The following is a 24,880-nucleotide window of genomic DNA, read 5'->3' as shown; positions in this document are numbered from 1 at the left end:
ACCCCCATATTGTATATATATTTGGTCCCAAAAATTGGTCTAACTGTTCGGCACATCCCTGGGGATCTTCTATCAGGGAGGTCAGTTCTTTCTTAAAGTTACGCACTTCAGTACTGGTCAGGGGCACATTTACGAAACCGAGACCCTCTCCCATGGGAACTTCCCGCAGTGGTCTCATCCAATTGGTTTCTGGCTTATTAGGTCTGGGTTCCTGCTCCCTGGGAAATGAATCAAAGGGTTCTGCCCTTTCTTCCTGAAGAGTCTCACGCTGTTCTGAATTAAAGTTACCTCTCTCTCCTGCCAACAGAGGTGGTAATCGAGTGCTTTGTGAGCAAGTTATCATACCATTCCTGCTCTCTTCTCTCTTCTCTAGTGGTGGGGGAGGTGGGGAAGGTGCAGAAGGGTAGGTCATAGGAGGGGAAGGAAAGATAGGAGCCGGCATAGGAGGAACATAAGGTGGAGGGAGGGAATGTAACACATCCCAACCCTGTGATTCAGGGACAAAAGGTTCCTCCTCTCTCTTATCCCTGAATTCTTTCTCATTCAAAACCAGTTGTTCAATGGGTCCCTTGAGCCAGCAGGCTGCATATTCCCTGCTCTCAACATTGTCTTTCTGGTTTTGATAGAGCCATAGGTTCAAAGCTTGACACATCCATTCATCCTCGGATCCGAATTTTGGCCAGTACACGGAGCTCCCTTTAACCGGGTATTTAACCCATTCAATACAACAATACCTGACCATTGTCAGTGTTTCTTTACCACGGGTCTTTCCTGTGCCCCACTCAGATAACATCAACCCAAGCGGGCTGTACGTAGCTATCTGGTGTTCACATCCTGAACCAGGACTCTCTACCCATTATTCCCATGCTTATAAACAAGTAAAATTACTCTTACCGAGTTCCAGTAGTAATGCTCTAGTGCGCTTCCTTCCGTCGTTTGTTCTCAATGCCTCTTCTCGGATATCACTCGCTTCTTCCACTGACCAGCCACCCGTCGCCCGTGAGTCCAGCTGAATCAGCCGGGGTGCACCTACTCTCGTCGTCGGGGTACTCTGTCAGTGGAGGGAGTGTGATCCCGGACGATCCCCCATTTATTAGAAATTAAAGTACCTTTAAAGAAATTGCTCGAGACAAAAATTGAGAACAAAGAACATTTATTACTACAACAATGCAAAGTTGGGTGCTTCCCCTTACCCTGGGAATACACACATACACTGGGGCTCACCCAACTTTTATACAGTTGATTTCAGTATAGGAATACCCTCCCCCTTACATTCTTCTGCCTCCTGCTGGAGAGGTTTGGCATTAGGCAATCCTGCCTGCCTACGTGCAATTTCAGTATACTTGGAGGACCAGGGGGTATCCTGTCGGTGTCCCTTCATGTTATTGTCCTTATTCACACCTTCCTGATTCTCGGGGCTACAGTCTCTTGATATGCAGAGTTGACTCATTCTATCTAGGGTTGGCTAATTTCAGATGTATAAATCTGTGTATGGTTAGCTAATTAGATATGTAGGACTTGGTACTTCTGTCCAGGGCTAGGAGACCCTTATCTGATCCAGACTACCTCAACTTCCTACATTCTATTGTTCCTTACCACTCCTTATCTTAGTCTTATGGTCTTGTCACAAAGACTAGAAGATTCTTATGTTAATCGTGCTGACTCTGCTTTCCTGCATCCTAACCCCCAAGCTCATCCTGTTTGTACTGGTTACAGCCATTTACTGATGAACTTTAGTTTCTTCCATGTTCATAATTTTAGATCAATTTTCCCATCTCTCACAAAACTAATATAGATATATGGGTAAATGAATAAAGCCAGTATGAACAGGATAAGAAATGGATATTAGAATGTAGGGTTAGTCTGAATAAGATAAGGGTCTTCTAGCCCTAGATTAGCAGGTTTTGCATATGTAATTAGTAAGCCCTAGACAGTATTAGCAAGTTCTACATATGAAGAGGTTGTAGCCCTGAGAGTTGGGAAGGTGTAAATTAGAACAAAGACAGGTTTGTGAATAAGGACAATGAGGATAATGACATGATGAGACACCAACAGGATACCCCCCCCCCCCCTCCCGTCCTCCAAGTTCACAGAACAGCATGTAGGCAGGCAGGATTGCCTAATGCCAAACCTATCCAGGAGGCAGAAGAATGTAAGGAGGAGGGTATTCCTATACTGAAATAAACTGTATAAAAGTTGGGTGAGCCTCAGTGTATGTGTGTATTCCTAGGGTAAAGGGAAGCACCCAACTTTGCATTGTTGTATAATAAATGTTCTTTGTTCTCAATTTTTGTCTCGAGCAATTTCTGTGAAGGTACTTCTGTTTCTAACAAATGGGGACTCGTCCGGGATCCCACTCCCTCCACCGACAGAGTGCCCAACGACGGGGGTAGGTGCACCCCAGCTGATTCAGCTGGACTCACGGACGAAGGGTGACTGGTCAGTGGATGAAGTGAGTGATATCCAAGAAGAGGCATTGAGAACAAACAATGAGAGGAAGTTAAGGAAGCGCACTAGAGCTTGCTACTGGAACTCCGTAAGAGGAATTTTACTTGCCTGTTAGTAAGGGAGGTGTGGGTAGCAAGGAAGAGAATCCTGGTGAAGGATGTGAGAATCAAATAACCAAGCAAAGCCCGTTGGGATTAAAGTTATCTGATTGTGGCGCGGGAAGAACCCGTGGAAAGAACAAACTGACCATGGTCAGGTATTGTTGTCTGGAATGGGTTAAAAGCCCGATTAAAGGGAGCTCCGTATACTGGACAAAGCTCAGATCCGAGGATGACTGGATGTGTGAAGCATTGAACATCTGGCTCGCTCTATCAAAACCAAAGAGATAATCTTGAGAGCAGGGAATATGCAGCCTGCTGGCTCAGGGGATCGTTTGATCAACTGGTTTTGAATGAAAAAGAATGCAAGGACAAGAGAGATGAGGAACCTTTTGTCCCTGAATCACAAGGATGGGATGTGTTACATTTCCTTCCTCCACCTTATGTTCCTCCTATGCCGGCTCCTATCTTTCCCCCCCCCCCCTCCTATGCTCTACCCTTCTGCACCTTCCCCTCCTCCCCCACAGCTAGAGAAAAGAGGTGAAAGTAGGAGTGGTATAATGACCCTTCACAAAGTACTCGATTACCACCTCTATTGACAAGAGAGAGAGGTGACTTTAATTCAGAGCAGTGTGAGACCCTCCGGGAAGAAAGGGCAGAACCCTTTGATTCATTTCCCAGAGAGCAGGAACCTAAACATAATAAGCCAGAAACTAACTGGATGAGACCTTTACGGGATGTTCCCATGGGAGGGGGTCTCGGTTTTATAAATGTGCCCCTGACTAGTCCAGAGGTGTGTAATTTTAAGAGAGAATGCCCAATGCAAGCCAGGGAGACACGATCTTACACACTGATGTGTTGGAATATAGGGGTTAATTAATCATAGAAAATATGTAGAATATATGCTTATGTACTATTCATTTTGTATACATGAATCCAGTACTATGTAACAATTTAATATTTACCTCATGGTGAAGGGAAAGAGTAATGTAAGTAAGGGGCAGCCACAGTATGTAGCAAAGTTGGCTGATTACAGTAGGTTTAGAATTGCCTGCTCCCAAAATACAAAAGAGAGGATATGTATGAAACAATTTAGTAGGAATGTTAAGACAGAAAGAGGTGTTGATTAGCACAAACAAAAAGAATCCTGACAGACTGTCAGAAACAAAGAGAATGAATCAGTAAGAAGCTAAGACAGAAGGAGGTGTTTAGTAGAACAGAAGAACATGGCCAGATGAGAACAAAGAAATAATTAGAAATATCTGGGGTATGAATTGATTTCTGATCAAAACAACAGGATATTCTGACCTTGAGGATTTAAAAATATGGGAGCTCTACACCCCTGATAACTGCAGAGCAGGAAATTACTTGTGATAAATCTCATGCAAGAAATCTAGCAAAGAAAGCCACTGTATGATAATGAAATCTAGCAAAGAAAGCCAACTTTTGTTCTGTATGATAATGAAATCTAGCAAAGGAAGCCAACTTTTGTTCTGTATAAGGTTGAGCTATATAAACTGTAGAGACTGGACAGTAGAGGTCAGTCTTGGGGAATAACTCACTGTGCAGGTGACCTATGAACTAATGACTGAACCAGAGCTCTGTTAAGCTTTATTCTTATGCTGTGTAATAAACTGATTCTCCTATCACTTCATTTAACAAACACGCTGGACTCAGATGCCCCATAGTAAATGGTTAGTCTGATTGATCTCAAAGATGCTTTCTGGACCTGTCCATTAGCAACAAAGAGCAGAGACATGTTTGCCTTTGAATGGGAAAATCCTTTTACTGGACGTAAGAATCAATACCGGTGGACTGTCCTTCCCCAGGGCTTTACAGAATCACCAAATTTATTTGGTCAGGTCTTAGAATCCTCAACGATGTGCTGAACAATTAGATCAATTTTTGGGACCAAATACATATACCTGGGATGAGTTAACATCTATCTTTAAAACACTCTTTACTTTGGCATGAGCAGGGAATAACCCAGCTTCTACAGATCACACAAAAAGCATTTGTCCAGAGGTCTGAGGATAAGCAGAAAGGAAAGGCTATGCAGGCAGTCAAGGGAGTAGTGGAGGAACAACAAGGAAAGGGTAGGGACTGTGTGCCAGCTCCTGGACATTGGGAGAAGCGCTGGGAGTGGGAGAGTAGAGAACAGAGATAATTTCATAAATCACAACTTCTCACTTCAGTCACTGACCAATATTAATTAAATTTCATGCTGAAATGTAAATGTCATAAATATGTAAGATAAAGAAAGGATCTGATGTGTAAAGTTGCTGGACCAGCCAGTTGAAGGGGGAGTGTGTATGTCCCTTTAAGTGCACTGTGGCACTTGAAATTGAGGCTTCAGGCTCTTGTCTTGCAGTTAGAGGTATGGAGCCCTATCAATAGATTTAGTACATTTCTTCTACACATTCAGCAGTCAAGGTCCGTGAGTTTAAAGATCGCCCACCTCTGGAGAATAAAGAAACCTCTGGGGATTCCAATAAGTTTAATGATTGATTTCTCTGGTGCATTTTCCTCTGGAGTGAAATTAATGCCTCAGCACAATTTCTCTGTATTGCCGCTGTAATTTAGTTCATGATAACTCCCCCCCATTCATCAGGTTTATATTTAAATCTGGTTGTGCGGAAGTTACATTGTAAATAATCACGGTGGTAAACCCTGCGCGACTGGATTTAGCTTAATGGAGAAATAAACCTGCGAACTGGTCTATGGTGGTGTGTGAGTACTGCAATAGGTGGAATATTATTTAAATTGGTGGCATCGTTCAGAACAATTGGGTGCATAGGAATAATAATATCATTAATAGCTCACAGATCTTGTACCAGATGCTATTCAGTACGTCTCGGCTTCAGGACTGGAAGATTGGCATGTTACAGAGAAATTGGCATGGCACCAATATTTCTTGATTCAATAATGACTCCACAAGCTCCAGGATTCATGCAGCAGAACTTTAAGTGGAATATAATAGAAACTAGCCTGTACTTAAATGATTGTGTGTGCAATCTTCATAAGAACATCTTTTACATTTTTTTGGTGCCGGTTTTACAGACTGTTTTAAATAAGGCCAGCTCCTGTGAGCTGTGGCGCAAGGCATTTAATGTTTAAAATTACAATAGCGATGTTAAATAATCGTCAAATTCGTTGCCATCAGCAGTGACAAAGACATGTCTTATTCCCACTCTGCTATTTTAAAATAAATTCATTTAGAATATAGTTAATATCACTCGCCGAATCATTATGGCTAATTGTGTACTTCTTTCTTTGGCTTGGCTTCGCGGACGAAGATTTATGGAGGGGGTAAAAAGTCCACGTCAGCTGCAGGCTCGTTTGTGGCTGACAAGTCCGATGCGGGACAGGCAGACACGATTGCAGCGGTTGCAGGGGAAAATTGGTGGGTTGGGGTTGGGTGTTGGGTTTTTCCTCCTTTGCCTTTTGTCAGTGAGGTGGGCTCTGCGGTCTTCTTCAAAGGAGGTTGCTGCCCGCCGAACTGTGAGGCGCCAAGATGTACGGTTTGAGGCGATATCAGCCCACTGGCGGTGGTCAATGTGGCAGGCACCAAGAGATTTCTTTAGGCAGTCCTTGTACCTCTTCTTTGGTGCACCTCTGTCTCGGTGGCCATTGGAGAGCTCGCCATATAACACGATCTTGGGAAGGCGATGGTCCTCCATTCTGGAGACGTGACCCACCCAGCGCAGCTGGATCTTCAGCAGCGTGGACTCGATGCTGTCGGCCTCTGCCATCTCGAGTACTTCGATGTTAGGGATGAAGTTGCTCCAATGAATGTTGAAGATGGAGCGGAGACAACGCTGGTGGAAGCATTCTAGGAGCCGTAGGTGATGCCGGTAGAGGACCCATGATTCAGAGCCGAACAGGAGTGTGGGTATGACAACGGCTCTGTATACGCTTATCTTTGTGAGGTTTTTCAGTTGGTTGTTTTTCCAGACTCTTTTGTGTAGTCTTCCAAAGGCGCTATTTGCCTTGGCGACTCTGTTGTCTATCTAGTTGTCGATCCTTGCATCTGATGAAATGGTGCAGCCGAGATAGGTAAACTGGTTGACCGTTTTGAGTTTTGTGTGCCCGATGGAGATGTGGGGGGGCTGGTAGTCATGGTGGGGAGCTGGCTGATGGAGGACCTCAGTTTTCTTCAGGCTGACTTCCAGGCCAAACATTTTGGCAGTTTCCGCAAAGCAGGACGTCAAGCGCTGAAGAGCTGGCTCTGAATGGGCAACTAAAGTGGCATCGTCTGCAAAGAGTAGTTCACGGACAAGTTTCTCTTAGGGCAGAACTAAAGGCTGAATATGTTTCAAGTTCTCTCGCAGGGGCTCTTGTGCTGCAATGTCTGTTATGTACTCACTCTAACAAATTGCAGGTTGGTTGCCCCATACAGACAAGCAGCTTCAACTGTGTTTTAATAAGGTCTAATATATTCAAAACCCATGGAAATATGGTTTGTGTTTCTTTTTACAATTATTCTAAATATAACATTTACATTAACACAAAGAAAAGTCAGATTGTTATGGTAAACGGTATCTTGCCCCAGAACGATTTTGGAAACTATTGTGTAAAAAAACAGATAAGGCATTAAATTGCAGCGATTCACTTTTAATTAGCATTTCACCAGGTAAACAGGATCGTGAACTAATAAATCCTGGGAATACATTGGCAGTTAATTAAGACAGAAGGGTTTATTAGTTCCAAACCCACCCCTAGAATATCCTATTCATTTTATTAAATCTGGTGATTGGGTTTATGTCAAAGCATGGCAAGATAACCAACTGAAACCTGTCTGGGATGGCCCCTATTGTGTACTTTTAATTACAGACACTGCTGTGCGAACGAAAGAAAAAGGCTGGAGCCACATCCAACGAATTAAACCAGCTACTGAACCACAGAATAACAACATTGATAATCTACCCTCCACCTGGCATGCAGTCCTTCATCCTTCTGATCTCAAAGTTACACTACGCCGGGATAAAGTGCCGTAATGTTGTTTTTACCATTTACTGTATTGTTTACTTGTTGCTTCCCAATTTCTGGGACATCACTTAATTACTCACAATGTATTAAGTCCTCCTGGAAAAGGGGCAGCAGAGGTGACAATTTTTTTCCTTTAGAATGTAGACAGGGCATAGATATAATGTATAGTCATAGTGGGAAATATGGGTTAACAAGGGATTCCAACACGGACCAGGGGAACTGAACAGCTTTAGTGGAGTAGATTTAATTTGTAATTTAGCTTACACAGGTATTGAAGACAGGAGTTTTAAAGGGCTAGCACAAAGGAGATGGTGGGACAAAGACAGGCAGAATGCTAGTCAGGATTGTACATGTGGCAGAGATAGAGGACTCACAAGTTCAATGATACTTATGCTAATGTTAGCAAACAAGCTGCAACACACAGGTTAAACAATAAGAAACAACCCTCCCCAACTTGGTCTCTTCTCAAACATCCTTTGGGTCCCTCAGACATTCAGAATGATAAGCACCACCTCATTAAGGGGAGTTCCAGTTGTAAACGACGTGAGCTGCTACAGAACGCTAAAGCTGCTTGGCATTTAAATCGTTTAATCAGACTCCAGACAGCCTTGGACATCAGCATCAAACAGAGAGCAATGGCCCTGAATTTAGGGGCTGAAGAAAAACGACAGATATGAGCCACAGTTCAACAAAACTGCCTGGCTCTCGATTACTCGTTGGCTGCTGAAGGCAGCGTTTGTGAAAGACTGATTAAGGACAATGCTCACAACGGTCAAGCGGTGAAAGACACTTCTTCAGGAGTTTGAAAATCTTCTCATGCCCAGGTTCAGACATGGCAACCTTGGTCCGGTGTGGGATGAACTAGACTTTTTATTGGTAACTGGAGTCTGATACCCACTGCCCTTATAGCAGCTGGACTCACTATTCTGGCCATTATGGTGCTCCCCTGCCTAAAGACTTGTGTGCAGTATTTAATTCATCGAACCCCTCGTCAGAACACTATAACCCAAAGGATGTATGTTGTCGAACCCTGGCTTTACCTTACCCTCAATTTAGTCTATGTGTCGTCTGAGTCTAGCATGCTCGTTGAATGAAGTGATAGGAGAAGGTATTCGGTTCAACAATCAGTTTATTACACAGCACAAGAATAAAGCTTAACAGAGCTCTGGTTCAGTCGTTAGGTCATAGGTCACCTGCACAGTGAGCTATTCCCCAAGACTGACCCCTACTGTCCAGTCTCTACAGTTTATATAGCTCAACCTTATCATACAGAACAAAAGTTGGCTTTCTTTGCTAGATTTCTTGCATAAGATTTATCACAAGTAATTTCCTGCTCTGCAGATATCTGGGGTGTAGAGCTCCCATCTTAATCCTCAAAGTCAGAATATCCTGTTGTTTTGATCAGAAATCAATTCATACCCCAGATATTTCTAATTATTTCTTTGTTCTCATCTGGCCATATTCTTCTGTTCGACTCAACACCTCCTTCTGTCTTAGCCTTCTTACTGTTAGTTTCCATTTTCTTTGTTTCTGACAGTCTCTGTCAGGATTCCCTTTGTTCTTGTCTGGCCATCGGCTCCTGTGCTCATCAACACCTCCTTTTGCCTTAACCTTCCTACTAAATTGTTTCATACATATTCTCTCTTTTGTATTTTGGGAGCAGGCAATTCTGAACCTACTGTAATCAGCCAGCTTTGCTACATACTGTGGCTGCCCCTTACTTACATTACTCTTTCCCTTCACCATGAGGTAAATATTAAATTGTTACTTAGTACTGGATTCATGTATACAAAATGAATAGTACATAAGCATATATTCTACATATTTTCTATGATTAATTAACCCCTATATTCCAACAGTCCCCCTTTTGGTCTCATGAAAATGAGACCAACCACCAGTTAACTTATGGGACTGAGACCTCAGGAGTTTTTGCAAGGACCGGCATCTCCAACCCCTTGTTAAACTTAACCTCATAAACTTGGCCATTATGAAGACACTTCAGTCCAGTGGGGGCCCCAACACAGTGTTCAGGAAAGTCAGTCCAATCCGCAAAGTACTTTTCCGGTTTGTTATGGGCCCCCCAGGCTGACCGCAAACACTTTGTACAGTTGTTTCCTTCTCCAGACCCTTCAAGGGCTAGGAGTAACATCACCCATAGTCCCCACATAGTGTCCATCACAGCCCTCTAAATTCTGTTGACTTCAATATAGAAATATCACTTCAAATACTGAAATACAGGGCTAGGAGTAACATCACCCATAGTCCCCACATAGTGTCCATCACAGCCCCCTAAATTTTGTTGACTTCAATTTTGAAATATCACTTCAAATACTGAAATACAGTCACCGTAATCCAATAGTCTCTTTAAAGGGACCCGTTCAAAAAGTTCTTAGTCCGTAGTTGCTTCACAAGTTCTCAGTCACCTCCGTTCGAATCTGTTCCAGTGTCCGTGTTGGTGGGTCCGTTGCTGTTCACTGACTCCAATGATACCACGTCTCTCCTTTTCCCAGTAGTCGAACCGCGTGGGACGTTCTTTCCACCACTCTGTAGGGTCCTGTCCACCTGGGCTCCGACCACTTTCTCTTGATCACCTTTAGCAGAACCCACTCCGCGGCTGATGGTATCAGTGTTTCACCTTTCCGTTCGGTACTTGTAACCTGTTGTGAAAAAGCTGATACCAGAGCCGTTAGTTTATCATAATAAAGCTTACATTTCATTGGACTTACCTCTTCCTTCGTGGTCTGAATCCCAGCTCCAGGGTCCGGAAACTGGTGCCCTGTTTGTAGTTCATACAGAGTAAATCCTGTAAATCTGTCACAGAACTTATCGAACTCCTTATTGACATCAATGCCAGGGGCAGCACATCCACCCAATTTAATTTGGTCCGTGCCTGTACTTTCCCGATCTTACCTTTTATTGTTTGGTTCATTCTCTCCACTTTTCCTTGGGATTGTGGATGATACACCGTTCCAAAGGTATGTTTTAACCCCAACATCGCTTCTACCTCTTGTAAATCTTCATTCTTAAAATGACTTCCATTATCTGACCTGATCTTCCTAGGAAACCCGTATAGGAATGTACTGGTTGATTAGGAACTTAATTACCGTCTTTGCATCTTCTCTTTTGGCAGGGATTGCCTCCGGCCAACCTGTGAACACATCAACTGTTACTAAGAGGTATCAATATCCCCTTGCCCTCTCTATCATGTTCGTGTAATCGATTACAATTTCCTGCCCTGGTAACTTAGGCAACGGAAACTGTCCTTCGTGAGGTTTCACAGTCGCCTTGACATTATATGTTATACATACCTTACACTCTCTGATATGATTCTCCACCATCGCCAGCAGGAAGGGGTGCCACCAATGTACCAAATACCTTATCATCTGTTTCTTCCTGCAGTGGGTTAACCCATGTGCCTCCTCCAGGAGGGGTTTCATGAGTCCAGATGGTAATACTGGCCTACCGTCCATTGATCTCCACAGTCCTTGATCTTCGGTTGCCCCCCTTTCTTTCCATACCATCATTTCCTGGGGTGATGCCTGCGCTTGTTCCTGAATTATTACTCCTACCTCACAAGGTGGCAATATGTCATGTGCCATTCTATCTGTCTGCATCATAATAAACTGAGGGCCGTACCCTGCTGCCCTTTTTGCGGCTTCCTGATTTCCCCGAGCTACCATCGTATCTGTTTTATCATGGCCCTTACATTTAATAACTGCTAATGCCCTTGGTTTCAAGAGGGTCTCAGCCAATTTCCTAACATCCTTCTCGTGTTTAATTGGGGTCCTTGCTGCTGTTAAAAACCCACTTCTAATCCATTGACTCAGCTCAACCTGTATTGTCCCTACCACATATGCCGAATCTGTATATATATTTACCCCCTTTCCTTCTGCCCATTCTAATGCTGCTATCATTCCCTGTAGTTTGGCAAGTTGTGCTGACTCCTTTCCTCTCACTATCCCTGTAATAATTTCTTCAAATCCTTCTGTGGTTCTCCGTACTACTGCATAGGTGGCTTTTAATCCATCTGCAGGATGTCTGTAACAACAACCATCTGTAAATAAGGTTTCATCTGGTTCTCTCAAGGGTGAAGCCTGTAAATCGGGTCTTATTTTAATATCCCTTAGAACCCTCTTTTCACAACAGTGTGGTTCTCCCTCTCCCATATTGTCTGCCATATTAATGCCTTCATGGGTAAACGTAATATTTGGAGCATTCAGGATCTTTTCCAGTCTCGTCTGCCTCAGTGATGTCATTGTAAACGCTGTCAAGCTCACAAATGCTACAATACTGTGTGTTGTTAATACCGTCAGGGCATGTCCCATCACTATGTGTGCCACCTTTTGTAAAATCTTTGCTACCCCCACTGCATGTCTCGTGCATGGTGGGTGTCTGTTTTCAGTCGGATCTAGTGTTATACTCACATACATGAGCAGTTCTTTCCAAACCTGATTGAAAATCCCTGGGGATAAGATAAAGCCCTGTGGGAGTTGAGTATAACGTAACTTTATACCTCTATACGTAAAGGAAAACACATCTCTAAACTGTTCTGCCAGCGGCAAGCAAAATAAAGCATTCGCTAAATCTATACAAGAGAACCACTTGTGGTCTGGAGTTAAAGCAGTCATGGCGGTATATGGGTTCAGTACTGGAACTGTGGGTGTTCGCACAATACCATTAATGCTCCTTAAGTCATGGGCCATCCGATATTTGCCCGTGTCCTGTTTCAGAACAGGTAAGATGGGTGTATTCCAACTTGAACACGAATGTTCCAACACCCCTGAATACACAAGGCCATCAATGGTATCTGCCAGACCCACCTCAGCCTCGGGTTTATGTGGTTACTGTGTCTGCCAAATGGGAGTATAATCTGAAAGTTCAAATGTTATGGGATCAACCTGCTGGCAAAAACCCACGTCTGCTGGTCCCACTGACCTAAGGTCCTCAGGGATAGAATCTAACATAGGGGCAGAGTCGGGATGATCCATCCTTTCTCTACCATGAAAGCGTTCAATCTGTCTTTGCTCAAGGAGGACCCGATCATTTGAAGGGTACAAAATCCTGTATGCCTGACCAGATAGAGAGAACTGCACTGTTGGTAATTGAGTGTCTGATCAGTCCCTCAAGGACATCAAGTTCTGACACATCGGTCCCAAATCTTTTGCCTGGTGATTAGTGCCAATTGCAAGAGTCACCCGCCATCACATTCCACTCCAGCTGCTCAGATGTCAGTGCTACCGTAGCGGCCACTCCCTCCTTTCCTACCACTATGTAGTCCGAATTAATCTCCCATTGCATGCCCTCTACCTCTTCATAAAAGACATGCTGTTAAATTTCATCTCCATCCCTATCGTAAAAGAGGGTCACATGGAGGGGGTCCGAGGGAGGGGTATATGGGTGTAACATCTGGATCCACGGCTTCCATTGATTATAAAGCTTTAGTAGCCCTCCCTTCTGTGGGTCCTCTGGTTCCAGCAGCCCCTAGTAAATGTCGGCCCATAGTCCCTCAGATGTGGATCCTCCAGCGGCTGACACCAACATCTGAGAACTGGAACAAAGCGTAGTTAATGAACAGTTCATTGAATATCCATTTGGAAAGGTGACCTCTATTCCGCTGGGTCCGCAAAGGATCGATGCTCCACGCCTGACCAGCAGATCTCTGCCCAAAAGATTAGTAGGGCACATTGCCGACAGAATATATTGATGTGCAAAAGTCTGTCCTGCCACAGAAGTGACTAGTGGTGTAGAAAACGGTAGATTTTATGGTGTACCCGAGAACCCTATCAACTGGACGCTAGAGGATGACTTTTTAGATTGAAACTCAGCGCCAGTAAGTGTTGAAAATCTGGCACCCATATCTACTAAAAAAGATACTTCCATGTCCATCACTTTAATCTGCAGGAGGGGTCTGCCAACCTAACCTGCTTTTGGGTGCTCGGGCCCCGTCACTGTGGGTAACATTGCTCCTCCTCCGTCAGCAATGGGAATTGTCTCATCGGAGCTAGAGCCGCATGGGGTGCCTGATGTATGGGGGTGGCACTGACGATCTCTGGGGCTGGACCCAAGGCTCATTTTGTGGTGGTCCATATCCCCTTCCCCCAGTGTCCTGAGGACCCCATGCTAGGGGGCACTCTCTCTTCCAGTGTCCTGGTTGACCACATCCAAAAATACGGCTGGCTGCACTCGTGGAACACCCCGACCTCTCCCTCTTACTCGGAATCCCCCCATTGGACCTCCAGTCCTGCCCCCATAGGTGGGACCCGGTGCCCAATTTGGGGCCGGGTGCCAATTCATATTATTCCCTTGTGGTGGCTGCGGTGGCTGCTGAATCATCTGGTTCGCACCCTTTGAGGGATTCTTTTTTGCCTCATTTGCCTTTTTCCTAGCCTCTTCCAATTGAAGCTTAAGGAGTTGCACTTGTGCAGACTCCATAATTTGTTTGTCCTCCTTTTGCTTAGCCCTATAACGCTTCATGTGATGGGTCAAATATTTTTCCCATTGCTCATTCGAGCAACCAGGAATATCAGGGTTATTCTCTAACTACAGCTGGCAGCCCGCTCGTTACTGCAGACCTAAAGAGTGTAGTCTGCAAGGGATCTGTGGCTGGGTGTACTCCTGCTTTATCCGTCCAACTCTCCTTACACTGACTCAAAAAGGTCGAGATCTCCTCATCCTCTGACTCCTTTTGTCTATTGTGAGGAGTGGGGGTGAGTGATCCTCTGACATTCCTACCGAGAAGGCATTCTCAAGTGTCTGTTCTTGCTCTCTCTCATCTGTTTTTCCCAGGCACCTATTAATTTCCCTTACTGCACATATATCGTTCTGTATTTCGTTCATCAATTCCTTTGTTTCCTCCATTCTCTCCTGCACAATGCTCTTAAGTCTCTCCTTCACCTCATGGAGTTCTGGACCTGTTAACTCAGTGACATTCACTATTCCCTCACTTATCTGCATCGTTGGCATCTGGGGAATCGGATAAGGTGGTGGCAATGTCTCTGGTAACTTTGGATATAGCGGGGCTGATGACTTAACCTCCCCCGTTATCTCCTCCCCCGTTTTCTCCTTTGTGATAGGGGATGCCGAAGGTTCGCTTCCACAGCCATGCAAGCCAATGTCATATTATGTAAATCTGCCCTTCTCTGTTCCTTCGCTTCCTTCTGCTGTTTAAGCCTTCTTCTATTCCAGATAGATCCTTGTCCCTTTGCCTCATGTTCCTGTACCTCCTTTGCCGCTTCCCTCTCGGCTTCTCCCAAGTACATTACAAGCTGGATCTTTTCAAACCCTAGGGGTACCTTCCCCTGACTCTGCAGCTCTTTCCATATCTGTTCGTACCGTTTCATAGCCTGTACCTCCTCTCCCTTCGGTAATCCTCCCAGTAATTGATTCCTTGTTCTTTCCCACTGTCGGTTTACAGATGGGGAAACCCATCTGTCTTCCCCGAACTTTTGCCATACATCCCCACTTACTCCTTCCATCTTACGTTCCGATTTTTAGCCCTTCAGACTTCGTACTTCAATGGGTCTCTCCCCTGGTAGGATTTTGCCACCCTGCAATCTACTTCAACCCTTCACACGTGATTATAAACAACAGCAGCACACTGTACACAATACCTAACAAATAACTATTACCCAAGATATACAATCCTTAAACAAATACTTATTATACACTACTATGATACACGATCCTTAAACAAATACTTTTTATACACTACTAAACCAAATAACTATAACACAATGCACCTTATTCTATTTGGCCAAGTGTCTAAACTTATATCTCGAGATCTCTACTAGGGGCCTCTAACCCCGTTTTCTACAGGGGACTCTAACCCCCGTTTCTACAGCGGACTCTAACCCCCGTTTCTTGCAGGGGACTCTAACCCCCGTTTCTTGCAGGGGACTCTAACCCCCGTTTCTTGCAGGGGACTCTAACCCCCTTACCTACAGAGGCCTCTAACCCCTGAAGCTTTATTCCTTGGCTTCTACTAGGACTTTTGCAGAGTTGTGACAACACACAATTTTATCGTTGCCAATAGCAGAACTTCGTTTAAACAGACGTCTGGTTACCTTCTTTTGTTGAGTGGCCACTTGTTGTTATCACCACACCACAATCGACCGTTGCGTCATCTTTTTCTCTTCCGTCACTTCTCCATCTTCATCACGTCGGGGTCACCAAATTGTCGGACTCTGGCTTTACCTTACCCTCAATTTAGTCTATGTGTCGTCTGAGTCCAGCATGCTCGTTGAATGAAGTGATAGGAGAAGGTATTCGGTTCAACAATCAGTTTATTACACAGCACAAGAATAAAGCTTAACAAAACTCTGGTTCAGTCGTTAGTTCATAGGTCACCTGCACAGTGAGCTATTCCCCAAGACTGACCCCTACTGTCCAGTCTCTACATTTTATATAGCTCAATCTTGTCATACAGAACAAAAGTTGGCTTCCTTTGCTAGATCTCATTATCATACAGAACAAAAGTTGGCTTTCTTTGCTAGATTTCTTGCATAAGATTTATCACAAGTAATTTCCTGCTCTGCAGATATCTGGGGTGTAGAGCTCCCATCTTAATCCTCAAGGTCAGAATATCCTGTTGTTTTGATCAGAAATCAATTCATACCCCAGATATTTCTAATTATTTCTTTGTTCTCATCTGGCCATATTCTTCTGTTCGACTCAACACCTCCTTCTGTCTTAGCCTTCTTACTGTTAGTTTCCATTTTCTGTTTCTGACAGTGTCTGTCAGGATTCTCTTTGTTCTTGTCTGGCCATCGGCTCCTGTGCTCATCAACACCTCCTTTTGCCTTAACCTTCCTACTAAATTGTTTCATACATATCCTCTCTTTTGTATTTTGGGAGCAGGCAATTCTAAACCTACTGTAATCAGCCAACTTTGCTACATACTGTGGCTGCCCCTGACTTACATTACTCTTTCCCTTCACCATGAGGTAAATATTAAATTGTTACATAGTACTGGATTCATGTATACCAAATGAAGAGTACATAAGCATATATTCTACATATTTTCTATGATTAATTAACCCCTATATTCCAACAATGTTTCCCTAATTCTGTCTAATGATACTGAGACTGCAGTTCGTTTACTGACCAGCTGGGAAAAAGACCAAGTTTGCAAGTAATACATTTCAGTTGAGAGATCAGTAATACTGATCTAAAAGAAAAGTAAAACACTGATCATTGTGAGAGATCAGTATCACTGATCTAAAAGAAAAGTGAGGATTGTGAGAGATGAGTAAAACTGATATAAAAATATGAAGATGAGGAAACTAATATAGATATATGGGTAAATGAATAAAGCCAGTATGAACAGGATAAGAAATGGATATTAGAATGTAGGAAGTAGAGTTAGTCTGAATAAGATAAGGGTCTTCTAGCCCCAGATAGAATTAGCAGGTTTTGCATATGTAATTAGTAGCAAGTTCTACATATGAAAAGAGATTGGGAAGGTGTAAATTAGAACAAAGACAGGTTTGTGAATAAGGACAATGAGGATAATGACAAGTTCACAGAAACAGCATGGAGGCAGGCAGGATTGCCTAATGCCAAACCTGTCCAGGAGGCAGAAGAATGTAAGGGGGAGGGTATTCCTATACTGAAATAAACTGTATAAAAGTTGGGTGAGCCCCAGTGTATGTGTGTATTCCCAGAGTAAGGGGAAGTACCCAACTTTGCATTGTTGTATAATAAATGTTCTTTGTTCTCAATTTTTGTCTCGAGCAATTTCTGTGAAGGTACTTCTGTTTCTAACACTATCCATACCCTTCATAATCCAATATGTTTCTATAAGATCTCCTCTCATTCTTCTGAACTCGAGCGAATACAATCCTAGACGATTTAATCTTTCATCATAAGTCAACCCCTTCATCCCAGGGATCAACCGAGTAAACCTCCTCTGGACCGTCTCCAAAGCCAGTATAACCTTCCTCAAATATGGAGACCAGAACTGGACACAGTACTCCAGGTGCGGTCTCACCAGTACCTTATACAGTTGCAACATTACCTCCCTACTCCCAATTCCTCTTCTTTCTTTGGCTTGGCTTCGCGGACGAAGATTTATGGAGGGGGTAAATGTCCACGTCAGCTGCAGGCTCGTTTATGGCTGACAAGTCCGATACGGGACAGGCAGGCACGGTTGCAGCGGTTGCAGGTGAGTTATTGTGTTATTGCAGGAGGAGGGTAGCCACTGCTACACCTTGCCAATTCCTCCCTTCTCTTCTGATTGGTGGAGGACGCAGCCAATTATCTCCCGCCCGAGTTTGGGCACTTCAACTTGTCAGCCCGAACTAACTTTTAACCAATGCAATAAACTGCGACCGAGAGCTGTCCAATCACATCCAGGAAGCGTCATGCTCCAACCAATAGTAGACCAGGTTGCTTGATGACGTCAACGGCCTCCGATGGTTGATTGACGGTCTTCTGGACCATTAATGTTCGGTAGAGACGTCCACTATTGTCCAATTGGTGGTGGGTTTGTTGTGTTGCAGCCAGTGAGAGACAGGCGGGCGGGAGGCGGGAGCCCGGAGCCCGGCTGAGGGCGAGCGCTTGTTCCCTGGATTCAGTGGTGGGGCAGTGGGAGGCATGGAGAAAATGGCCAGCTCTGTGAAGCAGGTGCCTGTCCAGCTGCTGCGGAACCGCCCGGGCAACAGCTTGGAGGCGGAGAGGGAGAGCTTCGAGCGTGGCCAGGTGAGGGGGTGGCGGTTGGTGGTTGGGTTGGGGGGAGGAGAGGAGAGGAGAAGAGAAGGGGGTATCCGAGTGGTCAACTTGAGCAGCCTTTGGCCAGGGGCCCTGGGCCCATCGCCATCAGCTCCAATGCCTTGGGCGAACCGAACCGGTGTGTTATGAAGTTACCAGCGACTTTGTGCAGCGTGATTTCCAGGTTGTCCAGTCTCCTGCATTGGGTCTGGGTGTTTATTATAAGATGGAATATTTTATCATTCGCTGGCGGCTTCGTTGTTTTAGTGTTTTCAGTGTTGTGCTCTCGACGTGTGTCCTTGCAATATTTCAAGCTGCAAAACGCCTGGTGCAATGTTATGGCAATTCTTGTCTGAAGTCCACCTCACCCTTGTCTCCCACACCCATCAAAAAAATAAAACTGCAATGGAGTTATTTATTATTGTGTTTGGGCCAGTTTGTCAACAGGCTTTTTTATTGGGCTGCTCTCTCTTTCTTTAGTGGAAGCCGTTGCATACCTACTCATCTTCAATGTTCCTGAAATATGCAACTGGTTGGTTCTCAAACGAGTGATGGGTTTTGATAAAGAATACGTTTGCAGCTGGGGTATGGAATCGAATAAACTCAGTAGCAGTTGGAGAAAGGTGTCCTGATTTTTGTTGGGTCTTTTGGCTGGAAGTGAATATGTATGGATTTTGAACAAGGACTGGTTTCGTTCTGGTTTTGACAGGGGTTCTTTAGTCCAACGTTGCTCAACCACTGTGTACATTAAGTTGCTGGTGCTTTTGCTGCTCTGAGAGAAAGGATTGCCTGCAGGAGAGTGTTTTTCAATGACCATGTTCTCATTATTTCCACAGTGAAGAGTTTTTCAACATTTTAGAGCTGGTAGGTTATATGGTGCATCATTCCTTCAAAGGCAACTTTGCTGTAAAGTTCTGGATGTTATCATAAAAAAGGTATGGGTGACAAAGGAGATGATTATGAACTTCAGGAGGATTAGGGATGACCACCCTCCACTGCTTGATTATGGAGAGCACTAAATTCCTTGGAGTCTACTTAAGAAGTGACTTATCTTTGTCTGAAAGTTGTAACAGTGACTGCACTTCCACAGAAGGCTGAGGTGGGCATGGTGACTGGCTACCATTATTTCGATTTTCTACAGGAGCTCTATTGAGAGTATACTGGCTACTCAGGAACATGCAGTGTGGTATGGTTCCTAGACCCTTGGATTGGAGGTCAATTCAAAGGAGCAGGAGAGAGGATCTCTGGGGTCTTCCCCACCCCAAAATCGATGTGTTCTACCGGAAATGTTGTTTGAAGAGGGCTCATTAAAATGTTGAGGACCCTAACCACCCTGCACACAGTGTCATCCAGCTACTCCTGTTGGGAAAGAGATGCAGGAGTATCAGAGCTTGAGCCACCAGGCTCAAAATCTGTCCAATCTCTCCCTATAGTCTAGATGCTTAAACCCAGGTAACATTCTGGTAAACCTTCTCTGTACTCTCTCCACTCTGTTTATATCCTTCCTATAATTAGGCGACCAGAACTGCACACAGAACTCCAAATTAGGCCGCACCAACGTCTTATACAATCTCAACATCACCTCCCAACTCCTATATTCCATGCAATGATTGATAAAGGCCAGCATACTAAAAGCCTTCTTCACCACCCTATTCACGTGAGTTTCTACCTTCAGGGAACGATGTACCGTCACTCCTAAATCTTTCTGCTCTTCTGTATTCCTCAATGCTCTCCCATTTACCACGTATGTCCTATTCTGATTCTTCTTACCAAAATGAAGCACCTCACACTTATCAGCATTAAATTCCATCTGCCATTTTTCAGCCCACTTTTCTAAGCAGCCCAAATCCCTCTGCAATCCTTGAAAACCTTCTTCATTATCCACTATTCCACCTATCTTAGTATCGTCTGCATATTTACTAATCCAATTCACCACCCCATCATCTAGATCATTAATGTATATAACGAACAACAATGGGCCCAATACAGATCCTTGAGGCACACCACTAGTCACCGGCCTCCAACCTGACAGACAATTATCCACTACCACTCTCTGGCCTCTCCCTTTCAGCCAATGTTCAATCCATTTGACTATCTTAAAATTTATACCTAAAGACTGCACCTTCCTAACTAACCTTCCATGTGGTACCTTATCGAAGGCCTTACTGAAGTCCATATAGACAATATCCACTGCGCTACCCTCATCCACATTCCTAGTCACCTCTTCAAAAAATTCAATCAGATTGGTCAAACATGACCTTCCTCCCACAAATCCATGTTGAGTGCTCCTGATCAGACCCTGTCTATCCAGATGTTTATAAGTACTATCTCTAAGAATTTTTTCCATTAATTTACCTACCACAGACGTCAAACTTACAGGCCGATAGTTGCCAGGCTTCCTCCTTGAGCCCTTTTTAAATAACGGAACCACATGCGCAATGCGCCAATCCTCCGGCACTATCCCCATATCTAATGACATTTGGAAAATTACCGCCAGAGCCTCTGCTATTTCCTCCCTCACTTCTCTCAATGTCCTGGGGAAGATCCCGTCTGGTCCTGGAGACTTATCCACCTCTATATTCTTCAAAAGCCTTAAAACTACACCTTTTGTAATCTCTATATTCCCCATATTTACCCAATTTGCTTTTTTTATCTCACATCTCCCAATATCCTTCTCCTTAGTGAATACCGAAGAAAAGAAACTGTTCAATATCTCCCCCATTTCCGCTCTGATTTTCTAAGGGACCAATTTTGTCTCATATACAGTGCCCTTCATAAAGTTTGGAGCAAAGACACATTTTTCCTTTACTTGCCCCTGAGCTCCACAGTTGTAAGTTCGTAATCCAACATTTCACATGTAATTGAAATGCACATTCCAGATTTTATCAAGGTTGTGTGTGTGTGTGTGTGTGTGTGTGTGTGTGTGTGTGTGTGTGTGTGTGTGTGTGTGTGTGTGTGTGTGTGTGTGTGTGTGTGTGTGTGTGTGTGTGTGATTATTCAGTTATGTTTAATTACTTCATTGCCACAGGTATAAGAGAGCTTGGCTTGCTTCTGAGCTTTTGATGACCTTTGAAGTCTGTCATTGGTATTTTTCAACATGAGGACCACAGTTGTGCCAATGAAAGTCAAAGAAGCCATTATAAGGCTGAAAAGCTAGAATAAAGCAGTAAGAGACATTGCCCAAACCTTAGGATTACTGAAATCAACTGTTTGGATCATCATTAAGAAAGAGTGTACTGGTGAGCTCAGTAATCATATAACCATATCATCATTTACGGAGCGGAAACAGGCCATGTTGGCCTTTCAAGTCCACACCGGTTCACGGATTTTGTGCGCCCTCTTCAGGCATTGGTGATTTTAAGTGTAGTGTATCTTTGAGAATTTTAACATCTATCTATAGGTTCTCTGTATTTTGGATGTGAAATCTCATGTTAAAATATTCAAAAACATTGGCTCTAATACAGTACAACTCAGATTTCCCAAAATCAGATTATCAGAAATCCTCATTTATCAGAAAAATTTTTGGACATGGAAGTGTCGTCTGTTCACCTCCAAAAATTTTGAATAAATGAAGATATCCAAAATCCTCATTTATCTGAGATTTTTTCGGAGCCGAACTGACCTCACAGATTGAAAAAGAAATTTACTCAGCGTGAAATTAGAACAGTTGTCCGCATTTCAGGTAACTCCCTCCCCTCTCTCTTTCCATTTCTTCTTTACCTTCCCCTATTTGACTTTTCTCTCCAACTCTCCCTCTCAAACTGCATGCCGCAGTCTCCCAGCCGCAAGCGGTCGGAAGAATCCCTTGTCCTGGCATCATCAAGGAGAGCGGTCTCCCGGGCAGGAGTGGAGACCTCGGTAGAGGGGCGTCGGTGTTCGTTGGTTGGGAGGGGGAGTGTGTGCGGATGAAGACTGGGTGACTAGTATTCCAAGGAAGATCTCCACTGTTGATGACAGAGAATTCTCATCCCAATGAAGAAAAATCCCCAAACATATGTTTGACAGTTCAGAAAAATTCTTCAGGAGGCAGGCATGGATATGTCAATGACTACTGTCTGCAGAAAACTTCGTTAAAAGAAATAGAGGCTACACTGCATGATGCAAACCACAGATAGCTAGATTCTTTTGTCAAGAATTTTTGAAAAGAGCCTGCAGAATTCTGTAAAAAGATCTTGTGGATAAATGAGATCAAGATTAACCCATATCAGAGTGAGGCAAGAGCAAAATGTGGAGGCGTAAAGGAACTGCCCAAGATCAAAGCGGTACCACCTTTGCTATGGTTTGCATCTTGTAGTGTCTGTATTTCTGTTCATGAAGTCTTCTGTGGACAGTAGTTATTAACACATCCACACCTGCCTCCTGAAGAGTCTTTTTCATCTTTCAGACATGCATGTGGGGATTCTTCATTCTGTCAACAGCAGTGGAAGTCTTCATTGGAATACCTGTCCCTTTGTGATTATCGAGCTCACCAGTATGCTCTTTCTTAATGATGTTCCAAACAGTTGATTTTTGGTAATTCTAAAGTTTGGGTGATTACCTCTTGTTTTATTCTTGGTTTTCCAGCCACAAAATGGCTTCTTTGACACAACTCTGGTCTCGATGCTGAAAAATGGCATAGGTGATGAAAAACTTAGAAGCAAGCCAAGATCTCTGTAACTGCACCAATGAAGTAATTAAACATACTTGAGTAATCACCTGTGAAGCTAAATGTCCCAAACATTATGGTGCCCTGAAATGAGGAGACTATTCATAAAAAGTACTGTAATTTCTACGTGGTCTAACTAAAGTGTACATAACCTTGATTAAAATCTTGAATGTACACTTTAATCACATGTGAATTGTTTGATTACAAATTTTAAATTGTGGACCACAGGTCAAGTAAAAGTCTCCTTGTCCCAAGCATTTTGGAGGGTCCTGTATTTATATGCATACTGCATCTGTATAGTTTGGACTGGATAATGCTGCTTTGTCAGGTAGTACTTGTTCAATCAGAGGATAACGAACTTGAAATAGTCTTAATTTAGCAAAAGTAAGTTTTCCGATATGCAAAGCATGTGGTGGCATAGACTTCTGAAAGTTGTACATTGTACGAACCATTTCGGTTTTAATTAAGGTAGGTGTCCTTTTTCTATGTGAAATCTTCCACAGCAGTGCATACAGATTTAGAATTGTGGTTATGAGGATGACCATGGTTCTACCATTATATGAATCTAATGGCAATTTGAGTAACTGATATTCAGCGAGTTTTGTAAGGGTTTCATGTTGCAGGTTCTGGTATTGCCCATTTGTGCAAAGGTTTTGGACCATCTTGGGTATCTGCAGAGCTATGTTTGAGCTATAGGCTGTTACTCATCTGTATCAATGATTTCATGTACGAAGCTAGAGCATTCCTACGGAACCTTTTGTAAGTCGAAATGGCATAAAGTGAAGAAGTGATTACCACTGATTACTATGGCAAAAATCTTTGACTGTCCACAAACCCCAAAAAACCCTCAAAATCATACCAAATAACTCATAAAACCTAAAATAACACTAACATATAGTAAAAGCTTGTATGATAACTACCCAGCTGATATCTTTGGCTTGGTTTCGCGGACGAAGATTTATGGAGGGGGTAAATGTCCACGTCAGCTGCAGGCTCGTTTGTGGCTGACAAGTCTGATGCGAGACAGGCAGACACGGTTGCAGCGGAAAATTGGTTGGTTGGGGTTGGGTGTTGGGTTTTTCCTCCTTTGCCTTTTGTCAGTGAGGTGGGCTCTGCGGTCTTCTTCAAAGGAGGTTGCTGCCCGCCGAACTCTGAGGCGCCAAGATGCACGGTTTGAGGCGATATCAGCCCACTGGCGGTGGTCAATGTGGCAGGCACCAAGAGCTTTCTTTAGGCAGTCCTTGTACCTTTTCTTTGGTGCACCTCTGTCACGGTGGCCAATGGAGAGCTCGCCATATAACACGATCTTGGGAAGGCGATGGTCCTCCATTCTGGAGACGTGACCCACCCAGCATAATGTATGTACAGTGTAGTTTCACTTACCAGAATCGGGAAGACAGTGAGTTTTGACCGCCTTGCCGGCCGCCTGTAACCACCCCGCCATCAGCTTTTTCATAAAAGCAAAAATCCTTTCATAAAAGCAAATTTGTGTATTCGTAAAGCAGGGTATACCTGTACATAATTCCTTGAAAGTGGCATCACAGGTAGGGAGGGTTGTAAAGAGAGCTGCATAAATTGAAGTATCGAGTTGGGCTGATATGGTGAATTATACAAGACATTGGTGTGGCCAAATTTGGAGTATTGGGTGCAGTTTTTGTCACCTAGCTACAGGAAAGACATCAATAAGTTTGAAAGATTTGCAAGGATATCAGTTATATCAGCAAAGGATAGAGGTTTAAGAGGTAGGAATATATAGGTTGGCACAACCTTCTGACCCTGTAGCTGTTCCGTGTCCTGACTTGAAGAGCAGTTACAGCAAAAGATGAAACAGGTTAGGACTTTTTTTTTCCCTGGAATGTAGAAGAATAAGGAGAGATTTAACAGAGTTATACAAAATTATGAGTATTTATAATAGTCGATGCAAGTAGATTTTTTTTCCACTAGGATAGGTGAGATACGAGCCAAAGAATATGGGTGAGGGTGAAAGGGGAAC

General features: G+C 43.7%; 1 protein-coding gene across 2 annotated transcripts in view; it reads left to right on the top strand.

The window, feature by feature from the left end:
* The first annotated feature begins 18,044 nt into the window (after positions 1 to 18,044).
* Positions 18,045 to 24,880, top strand: part of hip1 (huntingtin interacting protein 1) — a 296,345-nt gene continuing 289,509 nt past the window's right edge. For both annotated transcript variants that reach the window (XM_069911170.1, XM_069911176.1), the window contains exon 1: positions 18,045 to 18,233. In XM_069911170.1, the coding sequence (XP_069767271.1) occupies positions 18,129 to 18,233 (105 nt within the window). In that variant the 5' untranslated portion in view covers positions 18,045 to 18,128. The remainder of the gene's footprint in view (positions 18,234 to 24,880) is intronic.

The sequence above is a fragment of the Narcine bancroftii genome, chromosome 14 (genome assembly GCF_036971445.1).
Source record: "Narcine bancroftii isolate sNarBan1 chromosome 14, sNarBan1.hap1, whole genome shotgun sequence".
NCBI classification, from domain to species: Eukaryota; Metazoa; Chordata; class Chondrichthyes; order Torpediniformes; family Narcinidae; genus Narcine; species Narcine bancroftii.
Note: the sequence above shows the minus strand (reverse complement) of the source record. Positions and strands in the feature narration are given on the sequence as shown.